The sequence below is a fragment of the Euphorbia lathyris genome, chromosome 5 (genome assembly GCF_963576675.1).
Source record: "Euphorbia lathyris chromosome 5, ddEupLath1.1, whole genome shotgun sequence".
NCBI classification, from domain to species: domain Eukaryota; kingdom Viridiplantae; phylum Streptophyta; class Magnoliopsida; order Malpighiales; family Euphorbiaceae; genus Euphorbia; species Euphorbia lathyris.
Genome location: NC_088914.1, coordinates 94,532,860 through 94,546,874, shown reverse-complemented (window position 1 = coordinate 94,546,874; position 14,015 = coordinate 94,532,860). Strand labels below are relative to the sequence as shown.

Sequence of the window (14,015 nt, the reverse complement as noted above, 5' to 3'; positions counted from 1 at the left end):
AAATCGCATTTTTTTCTTCTAAAATCACATTTTTTTGGAGTTTTCTCTCTCTAAACTCCACTTCCTCTCCTAACCAAACAACACCTAAATAACATCAAAACGAAAATTTTCAAGAATTAAAATTGCTTAGGATATTATTAATTCTTGAAATTTTTTATTTTGAAACAGTCTACATCCATTTTGAGGCGTTGATTGAAGTTTAGTGGTCATAGATGTAACAAAATGTAAAATTCAATGGCTTTTATATTACATTATGAAGTATAATAATTATACCGTAAAAATTGGTAAAGTTCAATGGCCATATGATTAATTTACCTCTTTCAATTGATTAAAAATATCAAGCATGATACCCAAATTTTGAACTATGTTAGAGGACAAGAAGTTAGAAACATGTTTTCAAGGTGCTTCTTTGCATTAGCAATTAATAATTTCTTAGGTGATAGCTCGTCTTAGAATAGAAATAGATCTGTCGCTAATAGTTGATTCGACGCACGAATACCTTAATCAGTAAGTGACTTCGAAATTCTCAAGAATTTGATAATGTGACATATCATAAATTTACTAATCAAAATAAATTGTCCTCTTACATGGATAACATGTTTTTAAATACGCGAAATGAAAATGGAAAGAAATAGTAAAATAAAAGGAGAAATAAAATATCAATCCTAATTAAAAACGAAAATAGAAATCTTAAAGATAAAAGGAGAAATAGTAAAATAGGAAAGAAACCCATAAATTCACCGAAAATACAAAATAGGAACAATGAAGGCTTCAAAGCCCGAATTTGGCTAAAAAGACCCAACCGTTGTGGCGAAGTGGTATGTTTTTCTCGTATGTCTGTTTCCATGCAAAATAGGGTCTGAAATCATAAAAACCGCAACTTCTTAACTTGTCAGAATTGACCCCAAGTAATTTAAAATATTCTTTCTTCAAATGGAAGCTCCGTGAGTTCTGATTCAATCTCAAGTGTTAAGCATCTCAAATTACATACCTCACATTGCAGTTAGGAACTAATAAATACACTAAGAAAATACATTGAAATGCACTTAGATAAATAAAATTTCATGAAGATGTAAATAAACGGTTCGGTTAACCAAAAATCATCAATCTTTTATATTTAAAATCAAAACTGAAAAAAATATTTTCGGTTTGGTTTTTTTATTTTTGATTCGATTAACAGTTTGATCGGTTTTTTATTTATTGGTGGAGAATAAAAAGAAAAAGAAAGATAATATTTTTTTATTTTTTTTTTTACTTTTACACTCTCTATATATTTGTCATCTCGCTCGAAATGCATCAGATTTTTAAATTGTTAACTTAGCAAAAAAAAAAAAGGTGTGAAATTTATAAAAACAGACAAGTTAAGATGCCACACCTCAAAACATGACAAGTAGGTTGTAATCGAGCCGAGTCGAGCTTTGGCCTGCTCAAGCTCTGTTCTCCATAAAATTAACGAGCTCGAGTCCGAGCCGAGCTTTGGCTTGCTAAAACTAGGCTCAACTCAATTTTTAATATATATTTTTAGGTAATTAATTTATTAGTCCTTATATTTTGACAAAACACACTGTTTAGTCCCTGTATTTTCAAAAACACATGGTAAGGTTCTTAACTTTTTTTCTTAGTGAACTGTTTATTTGTTAGATTCTTTACCGTTTATGACTTCGGAATGACTAAATTACCCTTTACTATTTACCTTCAAACTTCAGAAGAGGAAATCCAATTTAGAAGAAGAATTTATTTGTATGGAGAACAAGAAAAAGAACAGATTCAATGCTTACGAATTTGAACGATTAAGAAGAAAATCAAGAAGAAGAACATTCAAAGTTAATTTCAGATGCATTATAGTTTAAAGGAAAGGAAAATAAAAGAAAAGAAGAACGCAAATCCAAATTGACTAACAGAATCTTCATTAGAGTCTAACGGCAGGGACTATCGAGGAAAATGTTAGGGACTTTACCGTGTGTTTTTTAAAATACAGGGACTAAAAAGTGTGTTTTGTCAAAATATAAGGACTAATAAATTAATTACCCTGAATTTTTCCATTATGAAGAGTGGTGTAAGTTAATAATTGTTACAGAAAAATAAAAATTACTAATAAAGAAAGACTCTGTTTCGTAAAGAGTTTTTTGGGGTAAAATTAAAGATTTGAGCCACTTTAGAGGTTTTGATTAGTCAAAATTCTAATAGTGGTGTTAAACCCAACCCCAAATTCCCACCCCTAGCCCCGTGAAAGGACAAAAATGCCCTTTCATGGGTTTTGGGAGTAAAAAGCTATTTTTTTTTTGCCAAACCGACACGCGGGCGTGTGGATATCACGCCTCACCGCGTGGTCGGGCGTGATAGCCACACGCCCCACCGCGTGGTCGGACGTGATAGCCCAACGCCTGACCACGCGGTGAGGCGTGTGGCTATCACGCCCGACCACGCGGTGAGGCGTGATATCCACACGTCCGTGTGTCGGATTGGCAAAAAAAATAGCTTTTTACTCCCAAAAATAGGCCGTTAAACTCGTAACTACAGAATTGTACTTAAAACCTAAAAATACCATACAATTTTAACTAAAATCAGTAACAATAATATAAGTTAATGAATAAATATTATTAATTACAACATATAAAACTAATATAATCTAGTCCAAGCCTCTCTCCTTTCAGCGTATAGATTGTCCAATTGACGAACACTCGGATGATGAAATATACGCCATTGGGTGGCAATGGGAGGCACTGGAAATGTAGGATGTAAATAAAATATATGTAGTGATGATAACTCCCCAAATGACAAATCACAATCTCTCGCTCTGGTGGTTTTCCATCATCCGAACGCATCGGCAGTATAGTGCAACATCCTAACTGTGATGTAGTAAAAAGGAATATTACTGCATTCAAAACAGATGCAGCAGCATATAAGTCATCCGGACTCACCATCCAGTGGGACTCACTACACCCCGCTCATGCCCATTTAATACGCGTGAGGGCAGCATTAAATCCGTTCCCGTACACTGGCTCATATAGATCACAGTTCGCCCGCATCTCATTCTCTATGAGCACTCTCTGCAACTTCCACTCCTCTTGATTATAGGTGATGGCATCGGCTAACACACGAAATCCACAGTTACCATCTGCTACAACATCATGGAATCCAGTAATAAATGGTACGATGGGACCTTGAACCCGATGTAAATATTGGTAACCGCGATATCCGCATCAAATCCGACTGAAAATATTAATATATGAAATTCATCAATAAAAATATATTTACTTTAACTTCAACATATATACTAATAAAATAAAATATACCCGGTATCTCGTTGTTATGCACAGATGAGGATGAGGAACGAGCTCGACTACGACTACTCCTCGAACCTGAGGACCATGCTCGACCTCGTGGTGCCTGACTGTACTCCCATGCACTCGGATTTCATTTTGTTGATGAATTCCCCTTTGGTCTACCCCTAACAGTGTCTTTGACCTCGGGTTCTTTGAAGCCACTTTGTTCCGGGTTTATCTGATTATGAATCATCATCGATATGCTACGCACCATTGAAGGATCTAATTTTTCAACCTTTTCCACTAGAGAGTGAAAAAACTGGTGATCCTCAAACCCGTCAGCATATTCGGGAGCAGTAACTGGTATGTCACTCAACCCTTCAAACGCAAGAGATCTCCAAAAAGGATGGATTCGATCAGCACGGACCGATTCATCTGTGTTAATATACGTTTTAAGCTCACAAGCACATGGAATGTCATGAGTCATGGGCAATATGCATCCGCATTCACTTACGACATCCATACTCAATCCATGCATACGCTTGAGCTCAGCATTTAGTACACGCAAGCAGTAATGTGAAACGTGTAAGTTGAGCAACTTGAAAGGTGCTCCACAGTGAGCTACCTCAGATCTTCTTCTCGAGTCCTCGAGTGAGTATCTGATTATATACAGTAAAGGATTACAAAACTAATGTATTACACTGCAAAAGATTAAAGCAAATAACAGAATAAATGTCTTACTTGATCGCCTCGATCTGAGCCTCAATGTCCTTGTGCACCTTCGCCCACACTGTATCGAGTGCACCAGTAGATGAATTCAACCACTATTTCAACTTTGCATGTGAACTCTCCACTCGACAGGTTGTGGTGTTTCCTAAGTGCAACACCTTGTTCGTCCATGCTCGACAAAACTTCTCTTTATGCACTAGCCATGTCGTCTCCACGTACTCTATCACACGAGGCTAGTTGGCAGTAGTATCCTTCATGGCATACACTGTCGCCTCATATTCAGCTACTGTCGGGGCTTCAATTATACTATTCCATTTTGAATTCTTAAAAATTTCACGAAAACTCTTCACTCCACATATCTTGACTACTCTATCCTCCACATCTTTATTAATATGCCATGTTCACAATAAATGATGACTATGAGGAAATACCTCACGAACCGGCCTCATCAGTCCTAACTCTCGATCTGTAGCAATGGCTGTCGGATGCACATCAGGTTGGAGCAGAAGCTTCAATTTTTGTAACACCCACATATAACTTCCCTCAGTTTCATCCTTTATGATTGCATAGGCGATCAAGAAGTTTTTGTTTGAAGGTGTCATTCCAATGATCTCAAAGAATGGCATCTTATACTTGTTTGTTTTATATGTTGAATCCATACCAACAAACAAGTAATAAGATCGGAACAGTGTGATCGATGTAGGATGTGCCATAAATAAGCGAGTCACAACATTGCTGCCCGGCACCGCTTGCGTCCAATGTATGCATTCCTTATCTATAGCAAACCGATAAAACTGACCGATTACATCCCGACCCTCAAAGCTCTCTGTCCTGATTTTCTCCCTGTAGTTATAGATATGTCTTTGTGTCCGGCAATCCTCTAGATGTTTTTCTTTGATTGCAGCAAAAATAGCACAAGGCTTAGCTTGAGCTGAACTCATTTCACGAACAAGTTTTTTGGAAGTCGGGCTTAGTCCGCTCATTTGTCTGTAGCCCTGACGATATACAGCCAACTGATGACAGTGCTGTCTTCTATCTCCAGCAATCCCATTCACCACCCAACCTCCTAATTCAGCGATTTCCATAACCTTTATCTGGAATTTGCAACCACAGTACTTTGTTTCCCTCCGTAGTATCTCATCTGTATCCATATCCTTTTTCCTTCTATAATTCTTAATACCACGAGCACATTTAACCAATATCCACTTTGACTTGCCTCCTGTCTTATGCGACGCTGTTGTTAACTCGAATCCAGCTTCATGATATGTTTGAAACGTTTGTTTGGGAAAAAAATGCGAAATGTAATCAATGCCGTTTCCGCCAAATTCTTCCCACGGAACCTCCTGCAAATGATAAATAACGAACATTACATTCCAACGTGCGATATTTTTACAGCGTTTCGGTGTCTAAACCCAAAAAAACAGCAATAATATACGCGGGCGTGTGAGCATCACGCCCCACCATGTGGTCGGGCGTGTGAGCATCACGCCTCACCTCACGGTGGGGCGTATGAGTATCACGTCCCACCATGTGGTGGGGCGTGTGGCTATCACGTCCCACCACATGGTGGGGCGTGATGTTCATACGTCCCACCGTGAGGTGAGGCGTGATGCTCATACGCCCGAGGTCCGAACCAGCGATTTTTTTTTTATAAAAATTGACGGAAATCATAGGAAGTTCAATCGGAAAAATACCTCAACTTCAGACACATCATCACTCCCGTCTCTTCTCGGTGATAACGGATTGCTCTCCATCAAACGTGTTGTCTTTGATTTCGGATCAAAATGTATTTGGGAGAGTTTTGGATTTTCAAATTTTTGATTAAAAGGCAGTTACGTCTTTTTTTGGGGCTGGAAGTGTGAATTTGGGGCTGGGTATAGTAATCCACTTTTGAAAAGGTTGGTTTTGTGAGCTTTTTCAATTAGTTTGTTACTCCATCTCCTTTTAATGACCTTTGTATCCCTAATTACTACCATTTAACCTCAAATAAAGGCTTTATCATGTCCTTATTTATTATTTTAGAAAAAATAGCTAAGTTTTACCAAACAAGTTTACACAATTACCTAATCAAATCAGTTAACCAAAAAGATAATAACAACTATTTATCAAAGAGGGCCATAAGTATTTTATTATGTTTTCTTTAAATTTAATGAAAATCAATCCTTTTTTAAACATGTATATATAATTTGATCAAATGTGATAAATAATATGCACACGACATATTCTAGAAATTAGAAAATCATTAAAATCACTTTACCCGTTTGACATTTGTAGGATAAGCTTTAATGCTTCTAATACACGGAAATGTTCACATAGACCCTAATGACCAAATTGAATTTGATCATTCACTGCTACATCTAGGATAATTAAATTTAAGCATCAGGATGCTTTCAATCTCCATCCTAGGATTTTAATTAATCCGGATCTATCTAATTAAAATACTAATTTACTCTTAATAACTCACCTAAATTTTTACTTTCTATGCAAAGATTCTCGCTTTTTAATTTTTTTAACTTAATTATTATTATTTTGCATTAATACTAAATTTCTCTATTTTACCATAAATAAAGGCAAATTTAAAAAAATATTTCTAAAAGTGCATTAGCAAAGACAAAACGACATATAACAAAAAATTAAAAAAGCTAAAATATCATATAATAAAAAAACTGAGGGAATAGATTATTAATCATACCAGATCATAAGGCCAAGAAGTAAGAAAGCTGAAACAGTGAAAAAGAAAATAACTGCCAATAAATCATATGTAGATAGAAAGAGATTGTTAGCCCTCATAGAAGGGGAACAATCCCTAACATGTTTCATATTGTTGAAGAAAAAACTAGAATAGATTGAAGAAAAGATTGGATAAATATGCAAGAAATAGAAAAAAAAAGAGAAAAAACGGTAAAAATAAATAAAAATGAAGTAGAAGAGCGAGATTCAAAATAGAAGAGCGAGATTCTCTCATTCTTCAATAAAAATGAAGTAGAAGAACGAGATTCTCTAAACAATTATTTATTTTGAATCTCGCTCTTCTACTTCATTTTTATTTATTTTTATCGCTTTCTCTCTATTTTCTTTTTTCTTTTTTATTCCTTGCATCTTTCTCCAATCTTTTCTTCAATCTATTCTAGTTTTTTCTTCAACAATATGAAACATGTTAGGGATTGTTCCCCTTCTGTAAGGGCTAACAATCTCTTTCCATCTACATATGATTTGCTGGGAGTTATTTTCTTTTTCACTGCTTCAGCTTTCTCACTTGTTGGCCTCATAATCTGATATGATTAATAATCTATTCCCTCAGTTTTTTTATCATATGATATTTCAGCTTTTTTAATTTTTTATATATACACTACACCATAGATGGCCTATTGCAACGACAACAACATGTTGCATCAGGGGCCTAATACTGTTACAATTGGCCAAAAAATGGGTTAAGGCATTACTTTTGATCATTCGAAAAGCGTTGGTATATTCACCATTGCCTTTGATGTCAAAGGCAACAGTTACATTCTCAATTGCAACGTAACCAAACGTGTTGCCGTTTTTACAACAAAGGCAACGAAATGCCTCTGAATAATAAAAGGCAACGTTTTTTGAACCTAAATAGCAACATTTTTAATATAACAAAAGTGTTGCAATTATTAAGTTATGGCAACATTCGTAATTTAAAGCAACACTTATTTTCAATCAAATGCAACAACATCTAAAGTAAAGGCAACACTTGTGTAACATAAGCTACTTCACGCAAATCCGAAGAAGTTATCACGGACGAGCGTAGTCTGTAGTAGGGAGGGCCATTCTCGGGTGAATGCTCCAAAGCAAGAACAGGATGATATAGATTTGACTTGCTCTCAAGATCGAATAAAATGCGTTTTCAGTATGCTTCTTTCATTCCGGCTGGAAATTGCTTGAATAGTGGAAGAACACACCATTCGGATTAGAGCTGTGCCACGAGAAGGCAGAAAGCCGGTGCCTAAAAAGGGATTGGATGCTTTCTAACCGGACCGGACACTGGCTTATCCCGAACTAGACTTTACGAAAGCAACACAATATTTGTATTCAAAAGCAACGATTTGTTAGAGTAAAGGCAATATTTCGTAACCAAGAGCAACACTTTATATTTTACAAATGTAATGATCTTTTAGGGAAAGGCAACATTATTTTGTAAAAAGCAACATTTCTCCATTAGCAATTGCAACAACACTTCATAGTAAATGCAACATTATAACTTTTAGCAGCACTTTTTAGTTTTATAAATGCAACGATGTTTTATCCTAAATGTAACATTTTCTTATTCTCTAGCAACAATTTTCAGTTGAAAAATGCAACGATGTTTGATATTAATGCAACACATCTTATTATCAAACGCAACGACCTACAATATATAACACAACACTTAATAATCCAAAAGGCAAAAACCATTCAAATAGATGTCAAAATAGCATTCTTTTACAAAAAAAAAAAAGGAAACTGTCAATCAAAAGTACCTAACATTACAATTCAATAGTAAAATAAGTTTCTAATAACCATAAGCATAAATAAAGCATTTTTCCTTCATCAACAAGCATTTGAAGGAGAAAAGTCAATGGTATTGGGAGAATCAACAACTCCATCCAAATTTAGGTTCAATGATGGATTCATTTGGGCCAACCTTTGTATAATAGTGGCAACTTGAGCTTCCATGGTCTTTTTCATTTCATCTCCAACTTCACTTTTTAGTTCATTCCTCATCTCCTCTCTAACTTCATTCCTCATCTCCTCTCTAACTACAGTTTTTATTTGATCGATTGTCTCATCGGAAATGTTTTTCTTACTCATAGAACCTGAAGATTCAGGGGTCTCTTTTCTTTTCTTGATGTGGCCTATCCTACCAACAAGCCATGAACGACCATGAGATGATGCTTCACCAAGTATTTCCACAATTGTCTCGGTTTTTTCTCCTCCAGTTAACAACTTTTCTTCAAGCCTTGCCTAAACAATAAAAATTATTATTGAATGAAATAATCCAAAAAAAACTGAACTCAAAGAATGACTCAAACTAGTAAACCGAATCTTCAAACATCAATCAATAATATAGACCTCAATGACTCAAATCATTATTAACCTATAATGGAAATTAAAAGTAAAGTATCCAATCATATATTTTATACTATAAGAACATGTACTTATTTATAAATGCTCTTAAATTTGCTAATTTATGCTATCACAGTAAGAAAATTGAGATCTCCAAATAACATATCTCATAAAAAAATTATCTTAAAGTTAGCACCAGATTTCTAATCATAATTACTAATCTGAATTAAAATAATATAGAAAGCTGACAGGTAATATAAAAATGACAAGTTTGATGTTTCTATTTAGGTAAGGAAGCTCCATCTTTAATACATCAATTAGTATGCCTTAAAAGAGGTTTTCACTTCCTAAACAAAATGACTAACAAAAAAGCTCAATGTTCACTTATGTTTATTGCTGTTAATTTAACATATGAAATTGATTATGTGTGGTTTATGTAAGTGGGCATAAACGATGGCCAGATGGATAAATTTATCATCCAAATGCAAATTTAATCAAGTATATAGTTAAAGATCATTCATATCATTGCTTAAAAGTATTCTTATCAGCAAATCAATGGCCCTTTTTCTGGAAAAGTTAGAAAAAGTATATATTTCACATCTTTGATATTTTGAGTATTGTTTCAATTTACCAAATGTCTTAATTTCCTCATTGACTTACAAGTTTATCCGCGGTTGAATTGTCATCATATTTGTATTGATGACCTTCCTTTCTTTTCCGAGTTGCTACAAAAAGTTCTACCTTTGACGGTTCCACTTAATCGGGTTTCTCAAGTTGCTTACATAGATCATAAATGAAATTAAATGTCATTATTCAGTATAAACTAATCATATTAATTGTAAATAACAATTTTTAAAACTCATTTTGTACATACCAACTTCTTGCGGATTCGTGCAAATCCAATTTGACCACAAGTATGTTGATCCTTGATTAGTTTTCGATTTGTTGAATTTTTTGCTGCCAATTTCTGAAAATTTGAATATAAAATGTCATTAAAATATCAAAATGAGATTTCAGATATTTAAAATTTTACCTCGACTTTGGCATCATTCCAAAATTGGAGGAGCGTCTCAAATTCTTTGTCCGGTAAAAAGTTTGGTCTGTTTTTCCTCCTATCATTATTGTTATCATAAGCCTTGTAATAACTTTTCTTGATGCGGCTTTTGTACACCCTCCAAGCATCGGACATAGTCCGCATCATCCATGGCTTTCCAGCTTCGCTTATACTATACTTTTGCTATAGAATTCATGAAATTTAATAATGATTAGCATAAACGATGCAATAAAATTAGGCTTTACATCACAAAGAACAAGGAAAATTATGTGGTAGTTTAATTAAAGGGTTGTACCTTTACAAAATTCCATAACTCATCTTTACCAGGTACTTTATGCCAATTGATGTGGTCCAAACGCACATATTGCCTTGCTAAAGTTCCCATGACAAAAAGTCGGCTGTTGTTTTGTGTTGGACGAGTGATTTAGTAGTGTCTCTATCTTCCTAGTAAAGGAAGAAGCAGGTTGGCAATGGCATCCATCAACCTATGTCAGCAGAACCTGCCCTCATTACTCAAAATGGCAACAGGTTGGAATCTATTGAAAAATTAGTGCAAAAGCTTTTTAGTTATTATCTATGATGCACAGAAATGGAAACGGGAAACAAAACGGAAACGGATATCGTGAAACGTTATTTCTACGAAAAATTAGCTAGAAAACGGTAATGGAAACGGAAACGGATACGGTCAAGGAACCAATATTCAATAGCCTAATGAATTCAGACTATCTCAAATCTGGATATTGGGAGGTTCCTTTGGTCAAGCTCTTAACAACATTGAAGATAAATTATTCAAAGGCAAGAACTACAACTTCAAAGGCAAAATCGTATGGGTTCACAATTCTTCAAAGGCAAGAACTACAGACTGCTATCTACAGATACATAGAAGCAAGGTGTCCAGTTCCTTACCATCTTATTCTTCCTATTTGGAGATGTGTTTCTAACTCCTTTGGCACTGTCAATTCTAACATTTTCTGTCCTACCTGTAAGTTCTATTTTTATTACTGGATTAGATGTCATTAATTAATTATGAAATCAATGATTAAAATTTGATTATTTTAATGATGTGATTATATTGAATGGTGTAGTTATGAGGGGGATGCAAATGAAAAATAGGAATGGGATAGAGCTAGAGCCAGGGAGGTGCAGAAGAACAGATGGGAAGAAATGGAGGTGCAGCAAAGAAGCAGTGGCAGATCAGAAATACTCGTGCTCCTGCCAAATCTGTTTTCTGAAAATGTATACTTTTTATATATTTGGAGAAGTGGAGAGCAAAACAATTCATGTTTTTCATAGCAGATCACTTAAATAGTGATAGTAAGTAGATGAGATTGACTTTGTTTAAAATTTTCTTGATTTTACTTTTTATCATCTTTTTATTAGTGTGGGTTATTAGAATTGTTTTGTAGGAAGTTAAGGTTACTTCTTTTTGTAGGACTTGCGCTAGGAATTGGCGGCTCAACAGATAAAGAAAGAGGTAGTTCTGGGGCAAAATCGTATGGGTCATTTATTTCTGACACCATTAATTAACACAATTGGCCTTAATCTTGCTATAAACCAAACAAAATACATAATGGGTTGTGCAGTATAGCCGCCCCGTCCACATGTTTTTATTTTATTTATAGATGCATATGTGGTTTGGGTTGGTGGGAGCAAGAGGGATTCTAAGCTCTAAATGCATCAATTTAAAATACCCCTATTTAAGATCTAAAATAGGCATATCCTTTTTCTTATTATTTGCACTCAAAGCTCTAGTGTCATCAATTCTATGGAGGGAAATGGTAAAAGAGTAACATAATGCAGCAGTAATGCAATAGCTATCCCACCAGTAATGCAATAGCTTGGGATGAAGAATATGTAGCAGAACATTATTAGCGCTCTTTCTCAAAAGAAATGTAAAAAGAGGCACAAGAACCATAGTGATTCTATCTAGAAGAAGCTAAAAAATTCAGGCAGACTGATGTGGAAGAAGAAGAGATTGCAATGTGATAAAAAAATAATTTGAGGAACCAACTCAACATTGCTGAGAATACAGCTGTTGAAGAGTCTGTGGGCAAGAGGAATCAAGTAAGAGCCTACGAGAACAAAATTGCTTTTGACATTTTTATCTAAACGACTAAATTGCTAAGCCTTGTAAATGCTAAATTGCTAATATATCAAGTCAGGTGGAGTGCATTCTAAAAGATTGCATCTAAAATAATATTTAACTATAGGCCACTATGCAATACTATAGACATCTGTTTATTTAATTATATATGCTTATTCTATGATTGATAAATCTTAATTAATTAAGTTGTCAACACCATTATATATGTATTATTATATTACAAAAGCTTTCAGGTGTGGATTTTCAATTACTTTTGATCAATGAAAATACAAAGAGGAGGATGGGCTCACTCACTTTCTCTTTCCTTCTCTTTTATTCAATTTCAAATGCTGATAGTCAATTTCAAATCAAACTCACAGGAGCCCAAGCACTAACAGAGACAAAAGCAATCAAATTAAAGAGCCCAAGCACTAACAGAGACAGAGCAATCAAATTAAAGCATCAGAACCTTACCATTGTACAAGCCTAAAAGCCAAAGTGAAAATTAAACATCCAAATTTGAATCCATACTTCGAAAATAAAGTGATTTTACTGAATTAATTAGTTAAATGAACTGAAAACCCATAAAAAGATTCTAGTCTAAAAAGGTTCATCAATAAGAGACTGAAAACCCACCACATATAAACAATTAAATCTATGAAAGCCAGCAGAAATAGATTATACAGGAATAAGAATGGTAAAAAAATACCGGGAACGGCTTTGGATCAGAGGCGGGTTTGAAAGCGTCCACCACCCTGAAAGACCGAACTCGAATGAGCTAAAGTTGAACTGAAGTTCTTGGTTGGAGACAAACGCATATGGGTAGAGGAAATCAGTAGTGAAGTTTAGAGTTTTTACTGTATTGCAGAAAGAAGCATGGCGGCTGAAAAAAAAGGAAGGAAAGATAGACAAACAAGGAAGGAAGGAAGTTTAGGGTTTTTACTGTATGGAATGGCGCTAATTTTTTTTACTTTCCCGCTATCCAAAATTTCATTTTCGTTTTTAAGGTTGACAAAACTTTTTAATTTTTTACTTGGTGCCGATATAATTAATTAATATGGAGATTTTTTTGTTGAAAACTAATATGGAGATTCTATTCTAGAATCTAAATTTATAATTTTTAGGCCATCAAACCCTATTTATTTTTTAATTTCGTTTATTTTTTCAATGAATTAATATATATATTTTTGGGATAAGGTGCAAAAATACCCTTAAAGTTTACATCTATGAGCAATTTTACCATAACATCTAAAATAGTGCAATTTTACCCCTAACGTTGGCAGCCTATAGCAAATTGATCCAATTTATCAACGTTAGGGGAAAAATCTTAGCTGCCAACCTTAGGGGTAAAATTGCACCATTTTAGATGTTAGGAGTAAAATTGTTTCTGACTATAGATGTTAGATGTATTTTTGCACCTTATCCTTATATTTTTTTATTACTTTTTACTTTTATAGGGCATGTCGTTATCTTAATTGAATACTTATGGATTAATTTTGTTGCATTCAATTTTTTTTTCTTTTATTACTTTTTTGGAAGGAAATTTTTTGGAGGGAAATTTTAGAGTAATAAATTGGAGGGATTTTAGGACATTAATTGGTGTGAAATTTTGGAGAAGGAAATAATACATATACTTTTGGTCAATGCATAGATTTTTTGTGAGATATATTTTGTGGGAATTTTGAAGTAAAAAAATTCCAAAATGTTAATAAACAAATATTATTTTTTTAGTTGTTTTATAAAATTAGCTATACTTAGTCTATTTTTATTCAATTAAACGCAACACTTGAATAGTTTTTTTACATGACTA

At 34.3% G+C, this 14,015-nt stretch overlaps 1 protein-coding gene across 1 annotated transcript; it reads right to left on the bottom strand.

Annotated features, from left to right (window-relative positions):
* Positions 1 to 8,473: 8,473 nt before the first annotated feature.
* Positions 8,474 to 13,072, bottom strand: LOC136231322 (uncharacterized). Its single transcript, XM_066020667.1, has 5 exons — positions 12,915 to 13,072; positions 10,418 to 10,658; positions 10,102 to 10,305; positions 9,943 to 10,035; positions 8,474 to 8,966 (listed from the first exon to the last, which is right to left on the bottom strand). The coding sequence occupies exons 2-5, from the start codon at positions 10,505 to 10,507 to the stop codon at positions 8,553 to 8,555; spliced, it is 801 nt and encodes a 266-aa protein (XP_065876739.1). The 5' UTR covers positions 10,508 to 10,658; positions 12,915 to 13,072; the 3' UTR covers positions 8,474 to 8,552.
* Between the last annotated feature and the right edge of the window lie 943 nt (positions 13,073 to 14,015).